General features: G+C 43.4%; 2 protein-coding genes across 4 annotated transcripts in view; both read left to right on the top strand.

The window, feature by feature from the left end:
* LOC127045671 (serine/arginine repetitive matrix protein 1-like) overlaps nucleotides 1-19,058 on the top strand; it is a 190,592-nt gene that overhangs the window by 154,891 nt on the left and 16,643 nt on the right. The window lies entirely within an intron of this gene.
* SPIDR (scaffold protein involved in DNA repair) overlaps nucleotides 1-19,058 on the top strand; it is a 322,336-nt gene that overhangs the window by 45,583 nt on the left and 257,695 nt on the right. The window contains exon 1 of one of the 3 annotated variants that reach the window (XM_050941946.1): nucleotides 8,771-8,815. The exons of the other annotated variants lie outside the window; for them this stretch is intronic. Within the exon in view, the coding sequence (XP_050797903.1) occupies nucleotides 8,786-8,815 (30 nt within the window). The 5' untranslated portion in view covers nucleotides 8,771-8,785. Of the gene's footprint in view, nucleotides 1-8,770; nucleotides 8,816-19,058 lie in introns of those variants that run through there. 3 annotated transcript variants of the gene reach the window in all.

Raw genomic sequence — 19,058 nt, forward strand, 5'->3', positions numbered from 1 at the left:
ATACAATCTGGCCTTTAGTGAGGCTTCCCCCCTATTAATTAAATGAATAAAAAAATGCAGTATGTAGCTTTAACTTTTCTGTAGTTCTTTGTTTCACAGGTGTAATATAATCTTGTTTATTCAAAACAGAACCAGGTACCCCTGAAGTCTATTAATGACATTGAAGAGTCTCATGATTATCCTAAACCTTGATTATTCAGGTGTCATATTTGGGCGGCCAGTGTTGTATTGGATAAAGTACAGTACAAATATTTATAAAGAACATTTTGGCATTAGGTACATACAGAATTTTTAATACAGGGAAATCGGGGACAGTATTTATAAGCCTCAGTATTTGGAGGGATTACCTCTATATAGCGGCTTGTGGGTATGGCTGAATGAATTTGCATCAACTTAAATGTTTGTATTGTGTTTTTCTGGAGGAACTACAAAGAGCATATAGCATAACTATAGATTTTAGTTTCTGGCATGAATCATAAACAACTTTTATAAAATAATATGGATCATATTTTCTAAAATTCCTTTTACAGGAATAAAAATAGGAATATTCCTGCCTGAGTTGCATGCTTATTTTGTATGTCTCATCTGTCATTCAGCTGACGTTTGTCACTGAATTTGCTAATAAGTATTGTGGGAAGTCCCACTTCCCGTATTCTATTTAACATGTGTTGTGTGTGCCCCAGAGATGCTGAATAGACAATGGTTGAGTGACTACTGCCTTCATCATTGCTCTGAGGCAAATTTCATTGTCATTCTCTTCTTCTTTTTCTTAGATCAGAAAAGTAAGACTGCTGCTGATTATGCTTGCCAGCTCACTAATTCTTATGAGGGCAGGACTTCACAGATGATTAACTGATACTGTTTGTTGCTTTGTTAACTATGCTCATCTTAAACAGGAGATGAGAAAATAGATTTAATTTTTAATATGGGTTCATGTAACCAATTAATCATAAAACTATTCTCCATCTACTATAGGCTGTGCTACAATCACCAGTTTTAAAAAGGAGAGAGTTTCACAATATTGCTCATGGATTTGCCTGAGCTTTGAACTAGAGCGATGATCCAATAGGTAAATGCTCTGGAAAAGAGCACTGGATGCTAGCGCTCTGCCCAGGTCTACCCAAAAGAAAAGCATCTTCCACACTTCTCTAAAGAGGGTCATTTCCCCTGTCTGTCTCCTCCTACTGTAAGGTCTTTTTAGATCATAAACTTTTTGGGGCGGAGGCTGTCTCTCCCCCCTCCCTTTTTTTTTTTTTTTGTTACAGAGTTATACAATGGGCCCCTGACATGGATGAGGCCTCTAGGTGATACCACAATAAAATGTTTAAGTATTTAAGTCATCACTGACAACTGTGTCCACTGTTGAAAATTAGAAATGCATGATGCTTTAGTTGTGCTCGTTTTATTTACTTTTAATGCTTGAGATAATAATGGTTGAGTTAGAAGTAGCTGAAGCAGTAATGCTATCTTTGTGATTGCACCCATGCCAACTATTTTTTGGAATATTTATCAAAAGAATTCGAAAATGTGTGTTGTATTTATAGTGATTCAGCATTGTCTGTGAAATAATTTTACAGACACCAAGCTAATACAGGATTAAAAACTTCCGTAGTTTGAGATGCATACCATTTGTTAGCTGGTGCTGTACAGTATCTGGAAAAGTTGCTGAATTAATTTTTTTAAACAGTTGGCAACGTTGTCTGTAATGCTGCAGAACTTTACAGCATAACAATACCAGTAATCCATTTCTGCTTTATAATTAAATTACCTAACTTTCAAATTAGTAAATTGACATAACAGAGCTGGCGTATATCACTCTTCTTGTTCTGTATCAGTTTTGTTTTCATGTTTATTAGTTTCCTTTAAGGAAGCTGCCTTATATTATCCCGCCTGCTCTTAACTTTAACATGGCATTTACATGTAAAAACGTTCCCTTTTACATAGTGTCACCCTCAAAAATGTGTTACTCTAGATCTAGTCTTGTGCTATTCTAGTCAGTTTCATACATGCTTGGGTGGTGAGGGTGGGGGAGACACTGATTAGTTGAGGCTCATGTGAGAATAATATGAAAAATGTCCAGTAAATGATGTTTAATATTGATAGGGATGTGGATGGGTTAGATTTTTTCTTATTTCACGCTCAATTTTCAAAATAAAATGCCCCAACTGAAAAGCATTAAGTCAAGCAGTGTACACAAAATTAGGGAAATGTGTTACCCTCTTTGGTTCTGGCACAGCTAACAGGGTACGGTATCCGATCACCTGAGATTCTCTAAATCACAATGGAAAATATTCCAGAATTCAGCAACTTCCCAGTAATCCTCCAGGGAGACTGAGTGACTTTGGGAAAAGGGTAATGGAATAGAGATCTTGCTGGTCTTTTAGTTTAATTAGAAAAAAGACTGAAAAGTTGAATTGACAGTGAGCCTTCTCAAGAGACTGAACAGGTTCTTCAAACATCGATGAGACTATGAAGTTAGAGTTTACACAGAAAAGGGAATGCACAACCCACTCAATACGTAATTTTACAGTACATTGAAAAATTTAGTCTCCTCCTGTCTGAGCTAATGGTCTCATGCATTTGTTCAAAGATTTATGGACTAATACATTACTAAAACAAGTAACCCTCATGACTGTAGGATATGTCACATCCTCCTTTCAGCTTTGCCCTTCTTAGAGATTGTGCCAGTCTCCAGTGGGTTGCCCACTAACTGACAGGGAGTGGCTTTAGAAAACCTCACTAACCTGTGGATCTGGTTCTCGAGCAAACTTTCAGACTTAATTCAACTTGCCATGGAATGACAGCTTACTGTTAGGTGAGAGGGAAGTATATTAGGGCAGAGTTTGAGACTACATAGAACTGATCCATATTTTTGTGATTAATAAAATCTTATGTATTCCAAAGATCTTTTTCCTACTTAGCAGCCCAGAATGCTTCACTGTAAATACTGAAATTGTTTCATGGTCTCCCTTAATTTATGCATACCACCTCCCCCACCTCTTTTCTATCAATGTTACAGAACGGTGTATTTTGTTCGTGTTTTTGTTTTGGATGAGGGTGCTGGTGGACTAATTACATCATTGCTAATGGCCTACAGTTTGTCTAAGATTTATCCCTCTTTTAAAAATCCTGATGGAGAGAATATCAAACAAGACCTATTCTTTTAAAATTAGGAATTGCATATTAGCACATTGATGCTGTTGTCGTCATTAGTAGCAGCTTGCATACTCTCTAGTTTTAGCACCTGCATTCTCTTCCACTCCCAACCTGTCTACTCTCTTGAAATAAACTCTGTTTCTGCTGCTTGTTTAAATCATTTTGTTCCATAGTCTGACCATCATAGAAACCCAGAGAGATAAGACAGGAAGTGCTGAGTTCCACCAATGCCATATGCTTACAAGAAGCAGATGGTGTGAAAATGCCCCCTTGATCCTGTCTGATTCCTATTATGATTGCAAAGAGATTTTGAATTTAATAAACTATAGACCAATCCCATCCTTAACCTCATGATCAGTAGCATTTGTTTTCAAGTCTGGCTTATGCTTTCAGTAGGCATTCTCCTTTTCCTCTGTGTGAGAACTAACATTTATACCTCTTTATTCCCCCAGTCATGTTTTAGGATGTAATTCTGCAGAGAAGGGCAGTCAGGCAAACAAAAAAACTACAAAAAAGGAGGTTGCTTCCTCTCCCCTCCCCATATTTAGGAACTCAAAACAGACTTTAATACTGTTAATATGCTTCTGTTAACATATTTTGTCAACTGATGGGAGGCACAGGCAGAGTTTATTCTATAATATATGTTAGAAAAGGATTGGAAGAGCTTAGTTTGTGATGCCAAATGGAGACGTAATTCACGTGCCATGCAAGTTACTTTGCTTCTTCGTTCATATGCTGAGCTGTTTAATTTTGTTAATGTGAAACGTTTAGTGGTTGTGGATGTGTTTTCCCCTCCACCCCCCAAGCAAAAACCAGTGCAGCTTTGCTACACGCTGCAAGTACTGGATGTGGGGAGAACAAGTCAGGGGGTAAGAAGTCCCCTCCCTGCCATGAAGTTCTGTGTGTGACTGAAGGATCCATTGCTGAACAGATCTCTAATCTTCTTTCAGCGGGGGGCTGACAGTGATTTAGGGTGGCACAAGTCTATTTCAGTCAGTGACCTGAAGTAGCTTCTGCAAAGCAGCTCCAGAGTTACTTTTAGGGCTTAAAGGGTGGTGGGAAGCATGCCTGCTTTGCTTCTACCCAGTTCCTAGTGCCTCGGGCTATGGGCTGGTCTAAGGATTTGTGTGGCATGTTATGAGAATGATAATTGCTCACTATTGCCTATTTTGCTAGCTGGAGGATGTTGCTGTGATGCGAGGCTTGCTTTTGAGGGTCTGATGGAGTCATAAACCAGGAATCAGGGCCGTCCTTAGGATTTATGGGGCCTTAATGCAGTATTTTTAAACTGGTGCCCCTATGCCCAACTTGGGGCACAGCTACCACGTCCGCCTCTGGACCCTCAGAACCCCCCCCACACACACACACCATTGCTGACACGCACCGAGCTTCATATGCAGCAGATGCAATGTCAGCTCGGAGGAGGAGGGACGAGGCAGCAAAGGATACCGAGCCACCCAGCTTGCCTCGTGGTGGCGGAGAGTCACAGTTCCCTGAAGAGACCCCCATACCCTCTTTCTCACTCAGAATGCTGGCGCATTCGGCTCTGTGAATATGGCCCCTGCCTAAGAGACTGGGTCACGCACTGTGTGACCCACTCTTACCTGCTGTCTTGGTGATGCCTCAAATTTTCAGGTGCCCTATGCAGCTGTGTATGCCTAAGGATGGCCCTGTCCGGAATGCTCCCTAGTTAATAGAGTGATGGAAGTGACAAGGCTGTGTGACTGACCTGGGAAAGGCCCTTTAGCTGTGTCTGCTTCTGGTGATAGTGGTGGAATAATACAATCCTTTGCTGGAAGGGAAAATGGAATACCTGAGACAGAAGAAGTGGTCGAACAAAGGAAGGGAAAACAGGACATGCAACTGAGCTTGGAAAGAAAATAAGGGGGAATCATAATGTGGAAACAGGAAAGGAGATAATAACCATATGTTTACATGCAGGAAGTTTGAGTGCATGGTAAGTTTTTATTTTGCCTGTTCTCCCTCTTGTTTCCTCTTCGTTTTATGACAGAGAATTAACATAATCCATTTAGGAATGACATAACTTTATAACAAAGTATTCTATACAGAAGCATCGCGTGAGATGCCTGCAGTGTAGCCTTTACTTCAAGGTTTTGGGCGGAAGTGAGTCATGAATTGTTTTTGGCTTTACAGGCTGTCACTCCCTTTGCTTGCTAGCTAAAAGGTGTATTGGAATTTTCCAGGTATAGCATTGTGGGAGGTGAGAAGGGGAAGGAAAGAGGAGAGGCCATGGGTTGAGATTTGGAGAAGTAAGGAAGGGCATATCTCTGAGAACTAAGTCCCTTAATGTAACTTGTTTAGTGAATGATGGAACAGTGGAAAGTTTAAAAAAAAAAAAAAAATTCCTGCAGCAAATCTGTATTCAAATGACTACTGCTGTCTTTGTGTTTGCTACCTTTTTATTACCACTTCTTTTTATTAATATGAAATGCAAACTGATTTTCTCTCCAGCATGGATTTCAACACATTTTTGTGCTCATGCCAAGAACACTCTGTTCTGTTAAGTCATTCCGTGACGTTGAATGCTGGCCCGAAGCCAAGCTGGGTCAAGTTCATTCAAATAAGTTTTAGCGTAGGCTCTCACTGGGTGAGGAATGTCAGTCTTGTCTTCACAGGATAGGGTGCACTGTAGTGTCAGTTTTTCTAAATAAGTTAAGTGAGTTTTTTTGGTTTGTTTTTTCTAAATTGGTAACACAAAAAAAAATCATTTTCTTGCATGTGAATGAGATGGTAGAATGGATCCAGAATGAGGTGGGCAAACTTTTTGGCCTGAGGGCCACATCAGGGAATAGAAATTGTATGGCAGGCCATGAATGCTCACAAAATTGAGGTGGAGTGCGGGAGGGGGTGAGGGCTCTGGTTGGGGGTACAGGCTCTGGGGTGGGGCTGGAGATGAGAAGTTTGGGGTATAGGAGGGTGCTCTGGGCTGGGACCAAGGGGTTTGGAGGATGGAAGGGGGATCAGGGGTGCGGGAAGGGGTGCAGGTTCTGGCTGGGGTTACGGGCTCTGGGATGGGGCTGGGGATGAGAGGTTTAGGGCGCAGGAGGGTGCTCCAGGCTGGGATTGAGGGATTTGGAGAGCGGGAGGGGGATCAGGCCTGGGGGAGGGGTGTGGGGAGAGGCTCAGGGTGCAGGCTTCAAGTGGCGCTTACCTCAAGCGGCTCCTGGAAGCAGTGGCATGTTCATCCTCCAGCTCCTACGCGGAGGCGCGCCCAGGCGGGTCTCCACACTGCCCCATCCCCTAGCACAGCCCCCGTATCTCCCATTGGAGCATGTAGGAGCCGGAGCGGGGCCATGCCGCAGCTTCCGGGAGCCATGTGATGCAGCCCCCAACCCTGCACTCCAGCTGGAGCGCTGGAGTTGGGCTGAGCTGTGTGGTGCAGCCCCTGACCCTGTGCCCCGGCTGAAACGCCAGAGTGGCCCCCAACCCAGCACCCCGGCCAGAGCGGCCCCTGATCCAGTCCCCCAGCCGGAGCGCTACAGCAGGGCCAAGCCATGTGGTGTGGGCCTTGACCCAGTGCCCCAGCCGGAGCACCAGAGCAGGGCAAGCCCCAGACCCCGCTCCCCAGCGGGAGCTCACGGGCCATAGTTTGCCCACCTCTGATCTAGAATATAAAACAAAACCTGTATATTGTGACTTTCCTTCCCTTTATCAGATTTTTTTTTTTTAATCCATCCCTACATCAATCTTGACATTGCCGTGTATCTTTTCTGTTCAGCTCTGGGAGTACTACTGAAATCCCAGTGGCAGAGCCCTGGTTGTGATAGAAATAGATACAGCATGGTGAATTGTATTAACACGACAATGTCCCAATCTAGGGCAGTAGTTCATATGCTCCACATTTAAGATTATGGGATTCACTGTCTTATCTTCAGTGTGTTTAGGGCTGTATTTTAAAATACATACAATTATTCTTCTATTCCAATATGCACTTACACCTTAAAGAAATCTATTCCATTCTGGGTCCATGTCCCTCCTAAAGAATTGTACTATGTTATGGTGGTGAAAAATCTACCTTCATGTTGCTCTCTAGTTCCAACTTCCCTGTCAGGGGACTGACTGTATTACTGCTACTTTGCATAGTAGCGTACTTTTCCTTCCTGTAACCCCACCACAAATCACGCTTCAGTCCCTCCCTTCCCCCTCACTTCCAGTAACTCTGCTCTGTGAGCAATAATTTTGGAATCACTGGCAAAATAAGAGCCTGTTTGACAGGTTCATAAAACTCTTACAACAGGACACTAGTTAAGATATATAAAGTTAGGGACGTCATTAAGCTGTCTCTGAGACAACTGTTTAATGCTTCAAGATCAGAAGTGAAATTCATTTTTTTCCACCATATCTCTTAGATTTTTTTTTTATGAATAAAATATCTGGGACAATTCCATGATTAAAATGGGGTGGGGAGGGGAAGAGAGGGAACAGTATATGTATGAAAGAATGGAGATGTATGAAAGAATGGAGATGTAAATTAAGGACGTGATAATTCACAGATCCCAGCTGTATTAACATCTTGTTTTTTGGAGTCATGTATCGTATCATGTTTCTGGGTCTTGGCTCAATTGTTGTTTCGTCTTTAAGAGAGAGAAACTTAGCAGTACCAGGTTCCCATGGTTCAACACCCACTCTTCAGCTACTTGTCAGAGCTTGCTAGCTTATCTTGACTGTGTGGGAGAGTAGAGGTTGGTCAATTTTATGCTCATCACTAGGTGTCACTCATTTGCAATTATTTGGAATATCATTTGGGTTGGATTTTTTTTTTCCTAAAATCATTCTGCTTCCTTGCTGCCTCGGCCAAAGGGAGGAAAAAAAAAGAGAAATGCAAGAAATTCTAATGAACGGTTCCATCCTATCACCTCCCATCCCACAAAATTGTCCTATTGTGGTACTTACTAGTTTTGAATTATATGGCATATTCCTTTCTCTTTGTTCTTTCTTTGTCATTTTTATATAGTTCTGCTGCAAGATAGCATTTACTTTTTCTTGCTTGTGCGTTTCCATTGATGCTTTTTTCATTTGTTCACTAGTATGTGAGAGGCAAAAATAACTACAGCTGATCTCTTCAAAAGTGATTTTTAAAAATATAAACAAAGGGAGACAGTGATCAAACAGTTGGCTCACAGAAAGGGTTACCTAAAAAAACATCCCCAAACTGAACTAGTACATATGAAGTGGAAAAGGAAAAATCCCAAACAAAAAAAACTACTCAGGGGTTAACCGCTGTTGCGTTTTGATGTGTTAGGCAGTGAATGAGGATATAAAAAAGAGAGAGGGACAAGGGGTGCGTGTGTGTGTGCGCACCAAGATGATTTTGCACATGAGCCTACTGAGATGATTTCGCTATTGTTGTCTAGTACGTTCTGTGGAATGTGATACCTCTCTTGGCCTTTGCTCTGTCTTCTCCAGCATCTTTATATTAGTTTGGTATCTGTACTAACTCTGCAGTGTAAAATACCCTAAAGTTTTAGGCACATTACCATTTTTTTTTAAATGGGGTGATGATGAGGGGGACTAGCTGGTGATGACTTAGCTATATGACTTAGTACTACTGAATGCCTAGCTAACCTTCAGCATGTTTACTCAAAAAGTGGAATTTCCAGAGAGAGAAATGTGTCCATCAGAGGTAAAATGTAAACAGGTATATTACTGGAAGTGCTTCACTCTTTCCTCACTCTTACCCTCCCGCCCCACTATTGAAATGTGACTTTGAGAGAGACTTCTTGGTACTAGTCAACTTAATAGTACACAGGCACCTATTTTGAGGCCATGCTGCTTTATAGGTTGGTAGGCGGGGACCACTCTGCCAAGTCGTTTCATAGTGAGTCCCTTCTCCCTCCTCCTCCATCCCCCACACACATGCAGGGGTTCAAGTGGGTCAGTTCTGTGCTGTCTGATTTTATGTAACCAGGCAAACTAGATGTCCTGAAATGTCTTCAGAATTCATTTAATAATAATAGTTTAACAATACTTCTGTAGCACCTTCTATCTGAGGATATCCTTGTTCTTCAAATGTTAACAAATTAAGACACTTGATGGCCTTGTGAAGTAGGTAAGTAGTATTTCCATTTTACGGATGAGAAGCTTCACTTTCTCATTTTACAAGTGAAGAAACTGAGCCATTGTCTACACAGAACTTTTTTTTTCTAGATAACAGAAGTCGTGAATTTAAAATAATATAGTTATACTGTTATTACCCTCCGTTTGGACACTCTCTTGTTTTCCAGTTTAATTTGTCTCTTGGAAAGGAGTATAAGATAAATTGAAAAAAGCTACTCTTGTATCAGAATAAGAATGCTCAGGTGTGTGTGGGGTGAGCTACATTAATGTAACTATATGGGTACAATTGATTAAAAAGTTTCCCATATAGACAAGCTCTAAGACCTGGAGAGAATGACTTACTCAAAGTTATACTGGAAATCTGTAGCAGAGCTCAGAAAATATGGGAGGAAGGATGAAAGTGCCTTTCTTTTAGACTAGTCCTGAACAGGATTTTTAGGGCCATATTCTACCAGCTCTGCACAAACAACCCACTGTCAGTGGGAGTTCATGCCTGGACTGAGTGCTGAACATGGGCCATATAAAAGCAGATAAATCCATTCATATTATTCTTAAATCCTATCTTTCAAACATTTTTAATTTTAGGTTTCAGTTTTTTAATGCAGTTTAGTGATATTTTAAGAGTATTTAACTTTTTACATGGCACAGTAGAGAAAAACAGATATTTCCTCTGCTGATACCTGTATGAGTTTTGACAAATGCTTAATCATAAACCTCCAGTTTCCCTTTACTGAGGTTACAGGATAAAGGTGTCCATCTCTGTTTTACCTAGGATTACTAAGTATTTGTGGCAGTGTGTCATTGTATTTGTCTAACACACAGTTAGTATTATCATTATCCTTATTTGACTTTAATTGAGAGAGTGCTTTGATGAATAAAGCAGTATCATCTTCCCCCCAGTTGCCCTGAAGTAGGTTCTGATGGAGGGGTTCCTGAGTTAGAGTTCCTCTCTCCTCCGACGGTTTCCTTCTGCTGCCTTGTACTGTTAAACTGAGAGTGTCTTACATTGACCTAACTCTGGAAGTATCTACACTAAAATGTAGCTCCCACTGATATAACTTGCCTACTATACCGACTTAATAACTCCATCTCCATGAGAGGCATAGTGGTTAGGTCAATGCAGTCTGCGTAGACACTGGGTTGCTGACCTCGATTGTTGCTGCCTTTCAGAAGCCGTCCCACAATTAGGGTGAAAACCTGCCCAGAATTGGGCGGAACAGTACCTAAATGCAGAATTTAAGTCCTGGGCTGAATGACTCCAAGGCATTATTTGTCCCAGACTGCCTGTGGCACCGATTCACACCTGCCTGAGATTCAGGGGCAGCACCAGCCTCTTCCCAGTGAGGTGATGGGGCTGAGGTGGGCCTTAGCCGCCACCGCCACCACCATGAGGCCCTACCCCTGCTCCTGCTCTTCTCTCTGAGGTCCCATCCCCTGGCCAGGCCAGAAGCTGGAGCCGGGCAGTGATGATAGCTGCCCAGTGAGCCTTTTGCTATGGGAATCACCAGACCCACCACCCTGCCCTAGGGGATGGGGGTGTGGTCTGGGAGCTGCTCTCTGGCACAGTGGCCTGGACTCCCTGGGCAGCTCTTACTATGGCCCAGCTCCAGCTTCTGGCCTGGCCAAGGGTGGTGGCTCAGGGGGTGAGGAGCTTGAGAGGAGGGGCACAGGGTAGGGCCTCAGGGGGAAGAAGAGGGAATGGGGTAGGGTTGCCAGCTTACAAATTGCACAAAACCAAACACCAGGGCCTCAGGGCAGGGCAAGGGTGTTCGGTTTTGTGCAATTCGAAAGTTGGCAACCCTACCCCACCCCTCCTCTTCCTCCTGAGACTCTGCCCTTCCCTGCCTTGCCTTCTCTGAGGCCCTACCCCGTGGTCACTCCGTCCCTCCTCACTCCATTGCTTGCTCTCCCTCCCCCCCCTTACGTTCACTGGACTAGGGCAGGGGTTGGGATGCAGGAGAGGCTGAGGGCTCCAGCTGGGGTGTGAGCGCCAGGCTGGGGCCTGAAATGAGGGGTTTGGGGTGTGGCAGGGGGCTCAAGGCTGGGGCAGGGGGTTGGGGTGCGAAAGGGGGTGAGGGCTCTGGCTAGGGGTGCGAGCTCTGGAGTGGTGCCAGGGATGAGAGGTTTGGGGTGAAGGAGGGGACTGGGGAAGGGAGTAGGGGTGCAGAAGGGGATGAGGGGTGCATGCTCCGACCAGGCGCTGCTTACCTCAGGTGGCTCCTGGAAGTGGCCGGCATGTCCCTGGCCAACGGGCGCTGCGGAGCAGGCGCTTGGGGCAGGGATAGCACATGGAGCTGCTTGTGTGCCCCTGCGAATAGAAAACCAACATGCTGGCTGCTTCCGGGAGCCATGCAGAGCCAGGGCAGGAGGAGAGCCTGACTTAGCCTCGCTGCACCACCAATTAGACTTTTAGCAGTCTGGTCATCAGTGCTTACCAGAGCCGTCGGTGTCCCTTTTTGACTGGGTGTTCCAGTCGAAAACCAGACAGCTGGCAACCCAAGGGCAGAGCCATGGAGGCGAGCAGGGCTCCTGCATGTGTCCTGCTTTTGCCTTTTGACACAATGCCACACACTGACGGTTAAATCAGTTCAACTGCCCCTTGTGAGGACATGCAGTGCCGACACAAGGAATGTAGTACGGATGTGCCAAAGTGATCTAATTACTGAAGTGGCTGTATGTCGACGTAACTTAGGCTGACTTAATTTTTGCGCTTACTATTGACTGTACAAAATCTGCAGACCTTGTTGAGCTTGTGAATTGTGAACTCACCCTCCAGTTAACATAGGATAATTAGGATAAATTAATCACAAGCCTCAATCTGAGACAAAAGGCGTGTTGGACTGAGTGGCTGGAGACTGCTAAAGTTTGAGAGTCACGGGTGGCAGGTCCTCCCCACCCCCCAAGACATGTGAATGTTTCCTGGGAGGAGAGGGGAACTAGAGGGAGAGGACTTTTGAGGGATAAATGGGGATGGGTGGTAGAGGCAGCAAGAGGTTGGGGGCTCGGGTGAGGGGGGGATAGCCTCCCCAACTCTGCCAGTGCACCCCAATCCCCTACACCCCTCAGCTCTGCCAGTGTGCCTCAAACTTTACCAATGCACCCTGACCCCATGCACTCTACAACGCTGCCACTGCACACCATCCCCTGTGCAACCCCTGCTCTGCCTGTCTGTGTCAGCCCCACATTCTCCCATCACATATGTGTGCCCAGCTCTAGGGAACTCTTGCCCCCCCAGGAGAATCTCACACCCCTTCCTGCCCCTTGATCTTCTGAGGGTATCTGAGCCTCTCATGCTCCTCCCTGTGGGCATGCCAGGATCTTGGGGTGGGGGAGGGCACTGTGCTCATCTACAGTGGTTGCACATACCCCTCTCCCTCAGTGTGAGCCAGGAAATTTGCTATGCCTTCTGGGAGTACAGAGTAGGATTAATGACCCATATTTGGGGTCATTTAAGCCTGGTGTTCTGGAGGTATAAGCCCTGATTAATATAGCCATTTTCCAAAATGTCTAGCCTCCCCCTCTGCCCCCCCAGGCTACTAGCTAAAACTGTTGTTGTGATGTGGGTCAAAATGGTTTCAGTTGATCAATTTTTACCCATGGTAGTGCATGGCAATCACTAAGGTTTTGTTTTATTTTTTGTTTTGTTTTTTGGGGCGGGGAGACGGGGACCCAAACTGGAAATTGTATTTAAGAACGTGTTAAATTCTTTGTGTAGATGTATAATCTGGAAGGATTATAGTGCACGTGCACCAATAAAGAAAAAAAAGTGAGAAGGTTTCTGTGCAGCCACTTCATGCTTGCCTGGGTAGTTTGAGGGAACGGGCCAATGTCATTGCCCCCGGTGAACTCCCCACTGCTGATATTTCTGGTTTAAACCTTTGTACATCTGTGCAGTAAAGATTTAATGACTCATGTTGCTTGCTGGAAGTTCTCTCTTATAATATGACATCCTTATTTAATGGGGAGGTTTACTGTGAATGCAGCAGAAGTCAGCAGCTGGTCTTACCAAAATGTTTGTTATATTGGAGGGGGAAGAGCTGTAGACAGTTGTGGGGGGAAAAGAGGTGGGAACAGGGGCAGGGGTTACGATGGGGTTAGACAATAAGGACAGGTGGCAGGCAAACCGTGGAATGGTTGTTTGGGAAAAGCATTATTTTTACTAGACCCAGAGGTGGTTGGTGAGGGCATGGTGGACAATTGGCTACTTTCTGATCTTGGGCCAGATTACTGTGGTGTTTCCAAAGATGGGTAGTGCAGAGGTTCAGAACTCATAACACAGGTACCTTGATTAGTTAGGGAAAAGAAATATGTGCTGCTAGGGATGCCAATATATGGATTCTGGGTGATTCCTAGATCACGAGGTTGCAGAAGCGTGCAGGAAGCAAGGCATACGCAATGGCCTGGGGATTGCTGACTATAAGCTGATTTGGCTTGATATGCAAATTGCAGGCATGATATGTACAGTTGCCTAAATGACTGCTAATGCCTACCAACAACATATCTTTTCCTATTAAAAAAAAAAAAACTAGGAATTTCAGTGGCAAAAAAGCTACATTAATGTAGAGCTAAGTTTGTTTAGTGGTATATCATTTCTTTGCAGAACACTGACCTTAGTAAAACTCAAAACATCTGAAAACCAGGATGTCAAGCTGTCTGGAGGACACATACCCCAAACTGGTTGTGTTCTATAATTAGATTTCACGAACCAAGTATCAAGTTTGAATTCCTCAAGCGCTATAACAGTCTTAGACAGGAGTGCCCCAGGGGACTCCATATTATTTTGCCACCCTTGTAAGTCTGCCTTTATGTTAGATGGTCCTTTACATCAAAAATTGCAACAATATTTAGGTTACTCCCAGTCTCAAAGGACCACTCAGGTCAATTGTACCTTAAATCTCTCACCAAAGACAACAGTTGTAGTCAATCCTGTAATAAACTAAAGATTTATTAATTTGGAAGAGGAAATAAGATAATTATTTACAAGGTTAAAGCAGGTAAACATACACATGAGTTACAGTCGTAGGTGTCAAAAGGTAACAGAAGCTGCTATAATATAAAAGTGGTATATGTCCTTTAGGACTAACCCAAGCTAAGCAGCTTGGGGGTCTCTTGCTTCATCTTAGAAATACTGCCCTCTCCAAATTCCAGGCAGTATAGTGATACAGATCTTTTTGGTCAGAGACTTTTATTCCCTTTCCCCGGAGTTCAAGCTATGATGGGTGTGAGGGAAAACATCAGTGGACGAAATATTTTGTTGTTCCACAGTGGTTTGTCTGGAGTCAACAGGCCTTCTTTTGTTGGGCAGGAGATGACACTCTTGTGGTAAACTAGTATCTCACACTTGATAATGCTGCTCTCCTGACTAGGGCTGGGGAGCGGAGGGTGTTTTCCAGTTTCACAGCAAACACACTTATAGTTACAGAGCAAAACACTTAAATATTACCTTCTAACATGTGATACAGATATAAGTGAGATTACTACTTGCAGCAGCTCACAAGCACCTCATGAAGTTCAATCACTGAACACATTCCTATAAACCAGACATCTTTTAAAAAATGGTAACACATAGGTGAGCCAGACTGATTTCCAGCTATGCATTTGTCAGTGTTCGGTGAGACCTAGGGGCCTTGGCATGTGATGGCACTTGATCTACCATCATTCAGGAAAGGCAGAGTTAACGTTGCTTAGACATCCTTAACTCTGTCCTAGTTTAGCAATGCGCTGGTGTATACCTCATTGTCACATACCTTTCCTCTGCCAGCCCCACAGCTGAGAACATAAGAATGGCCATACTCAATCAGACCAATGGTCTGTTTAGCCCAGAATCCTGTCTTCCAGCAGTGGCTAGTGTCACAGGAATGAACAGAACAGGGCAATTTAGTGAGTGAGTCATCCCCTGTCATCCAGTCCCAGCTTCTGGCAATCTTATTAGAGACACTCAAAGGACAAGATTGCATCCTGGATCATCTTGGCTGTTAGCCATTGATGGACCTATCCTCCATGAATTTATCTAATTCTTTTTTGAACCAGTTATAGTTTTGGCTTTCACTACATCCCCTGCCAGTGAGTTCCACAGGTTGACTGTGCATTGTGTGAAGACGTTCTTCCTTATGTTTCTTTTAAACCTACTTCCTATTAATTTCATTTGGTGATCCCTGGTTCTTATGTAACGTGAAGGGATAAATAACACTTCCTTATTCACGTTCTCTGTGCCATTTATGGTTGTATAAACCTCTGTCATATAGCTCTCTTAGTTGTCTCTTTTCTAAGATGAACAGTCCATCTTTTTAACCTCTCCTCATATGGAGGCTGCCCCATAGGCCTGAACACTTTTGTTGCCCTTCTTTGTACTTTTTCCAGTTCTAATGTATCTTTTTTGAGATGGGGCAACCAGAACTGCATGCAGTGTTCAAGAAGTGGGTGTACCATGAATTTATGTAGTGGCATTATGATATCATCTGTTTTATCATCTGTCCCTTTCCTAATGGTTCCTAACATTGTTAGCCTTTTTGACTGCTGCTGCACATTGAGCAGATATTGTCAATGAATTAACGCACAATGATTCCAAGATCTTTGAGTGGTAACAGCTAATTTAAACCCCATGATTTTGTATGTAGAGTTGGGGTTATGTTTTACAGTATGCATTACTCGCATTTATCAACATTGAATTTCATCTGCCATTTTGTTGCTCAGTCACCCCGTTTTGTGAGATCCTTTTGTAACTCCTTGCAGTCTGCTTTGGACTTCACTATCTTGAGTAATTAGATCATCTGCAATCTTTGCCAGTTCACTGTTTACCCTTTTTTTCAGATCATGTTAGAATAGGTTGAACAGCACTGGTCCCAGTACAGAACCTTGGGGGACTCAACTATTTACCTCTCTCCATTGTGAAAATTGACCATTTATTCCTATTCAGCTTGGAAAAGAGACTACCAGGGGGGTGCGGGGAGAGAGATATAATTGAGATCTAAATCGCGACTGGTGTGGTGAAAGTAAATAAGGAAGTTTATTTATTCCTTCTCACAATACAAGAACTAGTGGTCACCAAATGAAATTAATAGGCAGCAGGTTTAAAACGAACAAAAGGAAGTGTTGTTTTGTTTTTTTTTTTAACACAACGCACAGTCAATCTGTGGAACTCTTTGCCAGAGGATGTTGTGAAGGCCAAGACTATAACAATGTTCAAAAAAAGAACTAGATGAATTCATAGACGATAGGTCCATCAATGGCTATTAACAAGGATGGGCAGGGATGTTTGCCAGAAGCTGGGAATGAGCGACAGGGAATGGATCACTTGATGATTACCTGTTTTCTTCATTTCATCTGGGGCATCTGGCATTGGCCACTGTTGGAAGACCGGATACTGGGCTAGATGGACCTTTAGTCTGACCCAGTAAGGCCGTTCTTATGTTCCTACTCTTTTGTTTCCTATTTTTTTACTAGTTACTCTTCCAGAGGAGGAGTTACCCTTTTATCCCGTGACTACCTATTTTGCTTAAGAGCCTTTGGTGTGGGACCCTGTCAAAGGCTTTCTGAAAGTCCAAGTACTCACTATCAACTGGATCACCCTTGTCCATGTTTGTTGATACCCTCAAAGAATTTGAATAGATTGATGCACGATTTCCCTTTACAAAAGCCATGTTGACAGTTTCCCCAAATACTATTTTCAGCTGCGTTTTGTAATTCTGTTTTTTATTATAGTTTCAACCAGTTTTCCTGCTACTGAAGTTAGACTAACTGGCCTGTAATTGCCAGGATTGCCTCTGGAACCTTTTTAAAAAATTGTCATTATGTTAGCTATTCTCCCATCATTTGGTCCAGAGGCTGATTTAAATGATAGGTTACATACCACAGTTGGAATTTTATAGTGGAGTTACTTTAGAGCTATTGGGTGAATACCATCTGGTCCTGATGACTTATTAATTCATCAGTTTGTTCCCAGCCTCCTCTATTGGCATCTCGATGTGGGACAGTTCCTGAGATCTGTCACCTAAAAAGGATAACTTGGGTGTAGGAATCTCCCTCACATCCTCTACAGTAAAGACCAATGCAAAGAATTCATTTTGCTTCTCCACAATTGCTTTGTCTTTGAGTGCTCCTTTAGCACCTTGATTGTCCAGTGGCCCCCTAGATTGTTTGGCAGGTTTCCTGCTTCTGATGTACTTTTAAAAAAAATGTTGCTGTTAGTTTTTGTCTTTGGGTAATTGCTATTCATATAATATATATATTATATATAAACAGTACATGAAAAGATGGAAGTAAAATAATGAGCCCCCCTGATTACCACTACAAAAGTGATTTTTTTTGTTCTGTTGATAATAGCCCACTTTAATTGAATTGGCTCGTTAGAACTGACCCTCCTTTTGGTAGGGCAACTCCCATCTTTTCATGTACTGTTCCTACTGTATTTTCCACTCCATGCATCTGATGAAGTGGGTTTTAGCCCACAAAAGCTTATGCCCAAATAAATTTGTTAGTCTCTAAGGTGCCACAAGTACTTCTTGTATCAGCAAAAACAGACTAACATGGCTACCACTCTTAAGTATGACTTTAGTAGGACAGAGTAGGAAGCATCAGTAAGGGCAAGAGTGACTGCCAGTCTTGTCAGCTCTTCTCCCAGTTCTCCTCTTTGAGCATTAGCAGTGCCATAAGAGGGGACAGATTGTACAGAATGTCATAGTGCTTAGGGCAATAAAGGGAGGCTTGCAGGAGGATGTGACTCTTCACTTATGGGGAGCAGTTTTTATCATGTAATTCAGTGCAGCTGTGATTTTGGGTTTTTGGGGGGGGGGGGTCCCAGGGGCAGCTCCAGGCACCAGCACGCCAAGCGCGTGCTTGGAGTGGCAAGCCACTGGGGGCGCTCTGCCGGTTGGCGGGAGAGCGGCAGGCAGGCTGCCTTCTGTGGCTTCCCGTGGGACCAGCGGACCATCCGCAGGCATGCCGCTGAAGGCAGCTTGCCTGCCGTGCTTGGGGCAGCAAAATGCCTAGAGCCGTCCGTGTTGGGCTGGGGGGAGGGGGGAAATGTGGCACAGGCCATAGAGACCACAGATGCCAGTAAACAGTGGTCCGTCTTGATCTTGGTGAGCTACACATCTATATAAACAACAAGAGCAGCTGTTATCTGTTCTGTTGTATGCAAACTAGATGCAGCCTTCTAGCTTCTGGTAAGTTAAGAATTCAGCTTGGAAGTGGACTAACTGGGTGGGCGGGTGTTACTGTCTAAAGTGGGTTCTACTAGTAAAATGAGTGTAGTAATTTTAACTTCTCCCCACTAATTTAGATAAATCTATGCTTTTGTTTTTCATAATTAATTCTCTAATTGTAATGAAGCCCTCTTGATTTCAGTTCTTTTAAATAAGTTAGATCATGAGCTGGCTAAGCACTCATCTAGCCTTTTATTTTTAAAATACTCTAGCCTCAAATACCATAGTTTTTGGTTTCTTGTTTATTTTCTCTGTTTCATATCTTTCTGGTATATTTTCTTTCTTGGTACAAAACAAAGAATGCATTTCTGTTATAGTTGGAGGGAAGGAGCACAGATATCACTTAGTGAAGGAGGAGTGATACTGTCAAAATGTTTATTGGCAGGAAGGGCGAGGTACATACAGATAATCAAGGGGCGCACATGTTGTTGTTTTTCCTGTAATCTCCTGAAGAGAGAGATTTTAATTCTATTCTTAAAGATAGGATATAAACTATGGAGGACAGCTAATATTGCTACACCGTCCGGGTGTAGGTTTTGTAGCAGACACTACTGTATCTGAAAGTCAAAGGCCAGAGGTCTAGAAATGGGCAGACCTATGTTCCAAAGATACATGTGTTTT

This window comes from Gopherus flavomarginatus, chromosome 2 (genome assembly GCF_025201925.1).
Source record: "Gopherus flavomarginatus isolate rGopFla2 chromosome 2, rGopFla2.mat.asm, whole genome shotgun sequence".
NCBI classification, from domain to species: Eukaryota; Metazoa; Chordata; order Testudines; family Testudinidae; genus Gopherus; species Gopherus flavomarginatus.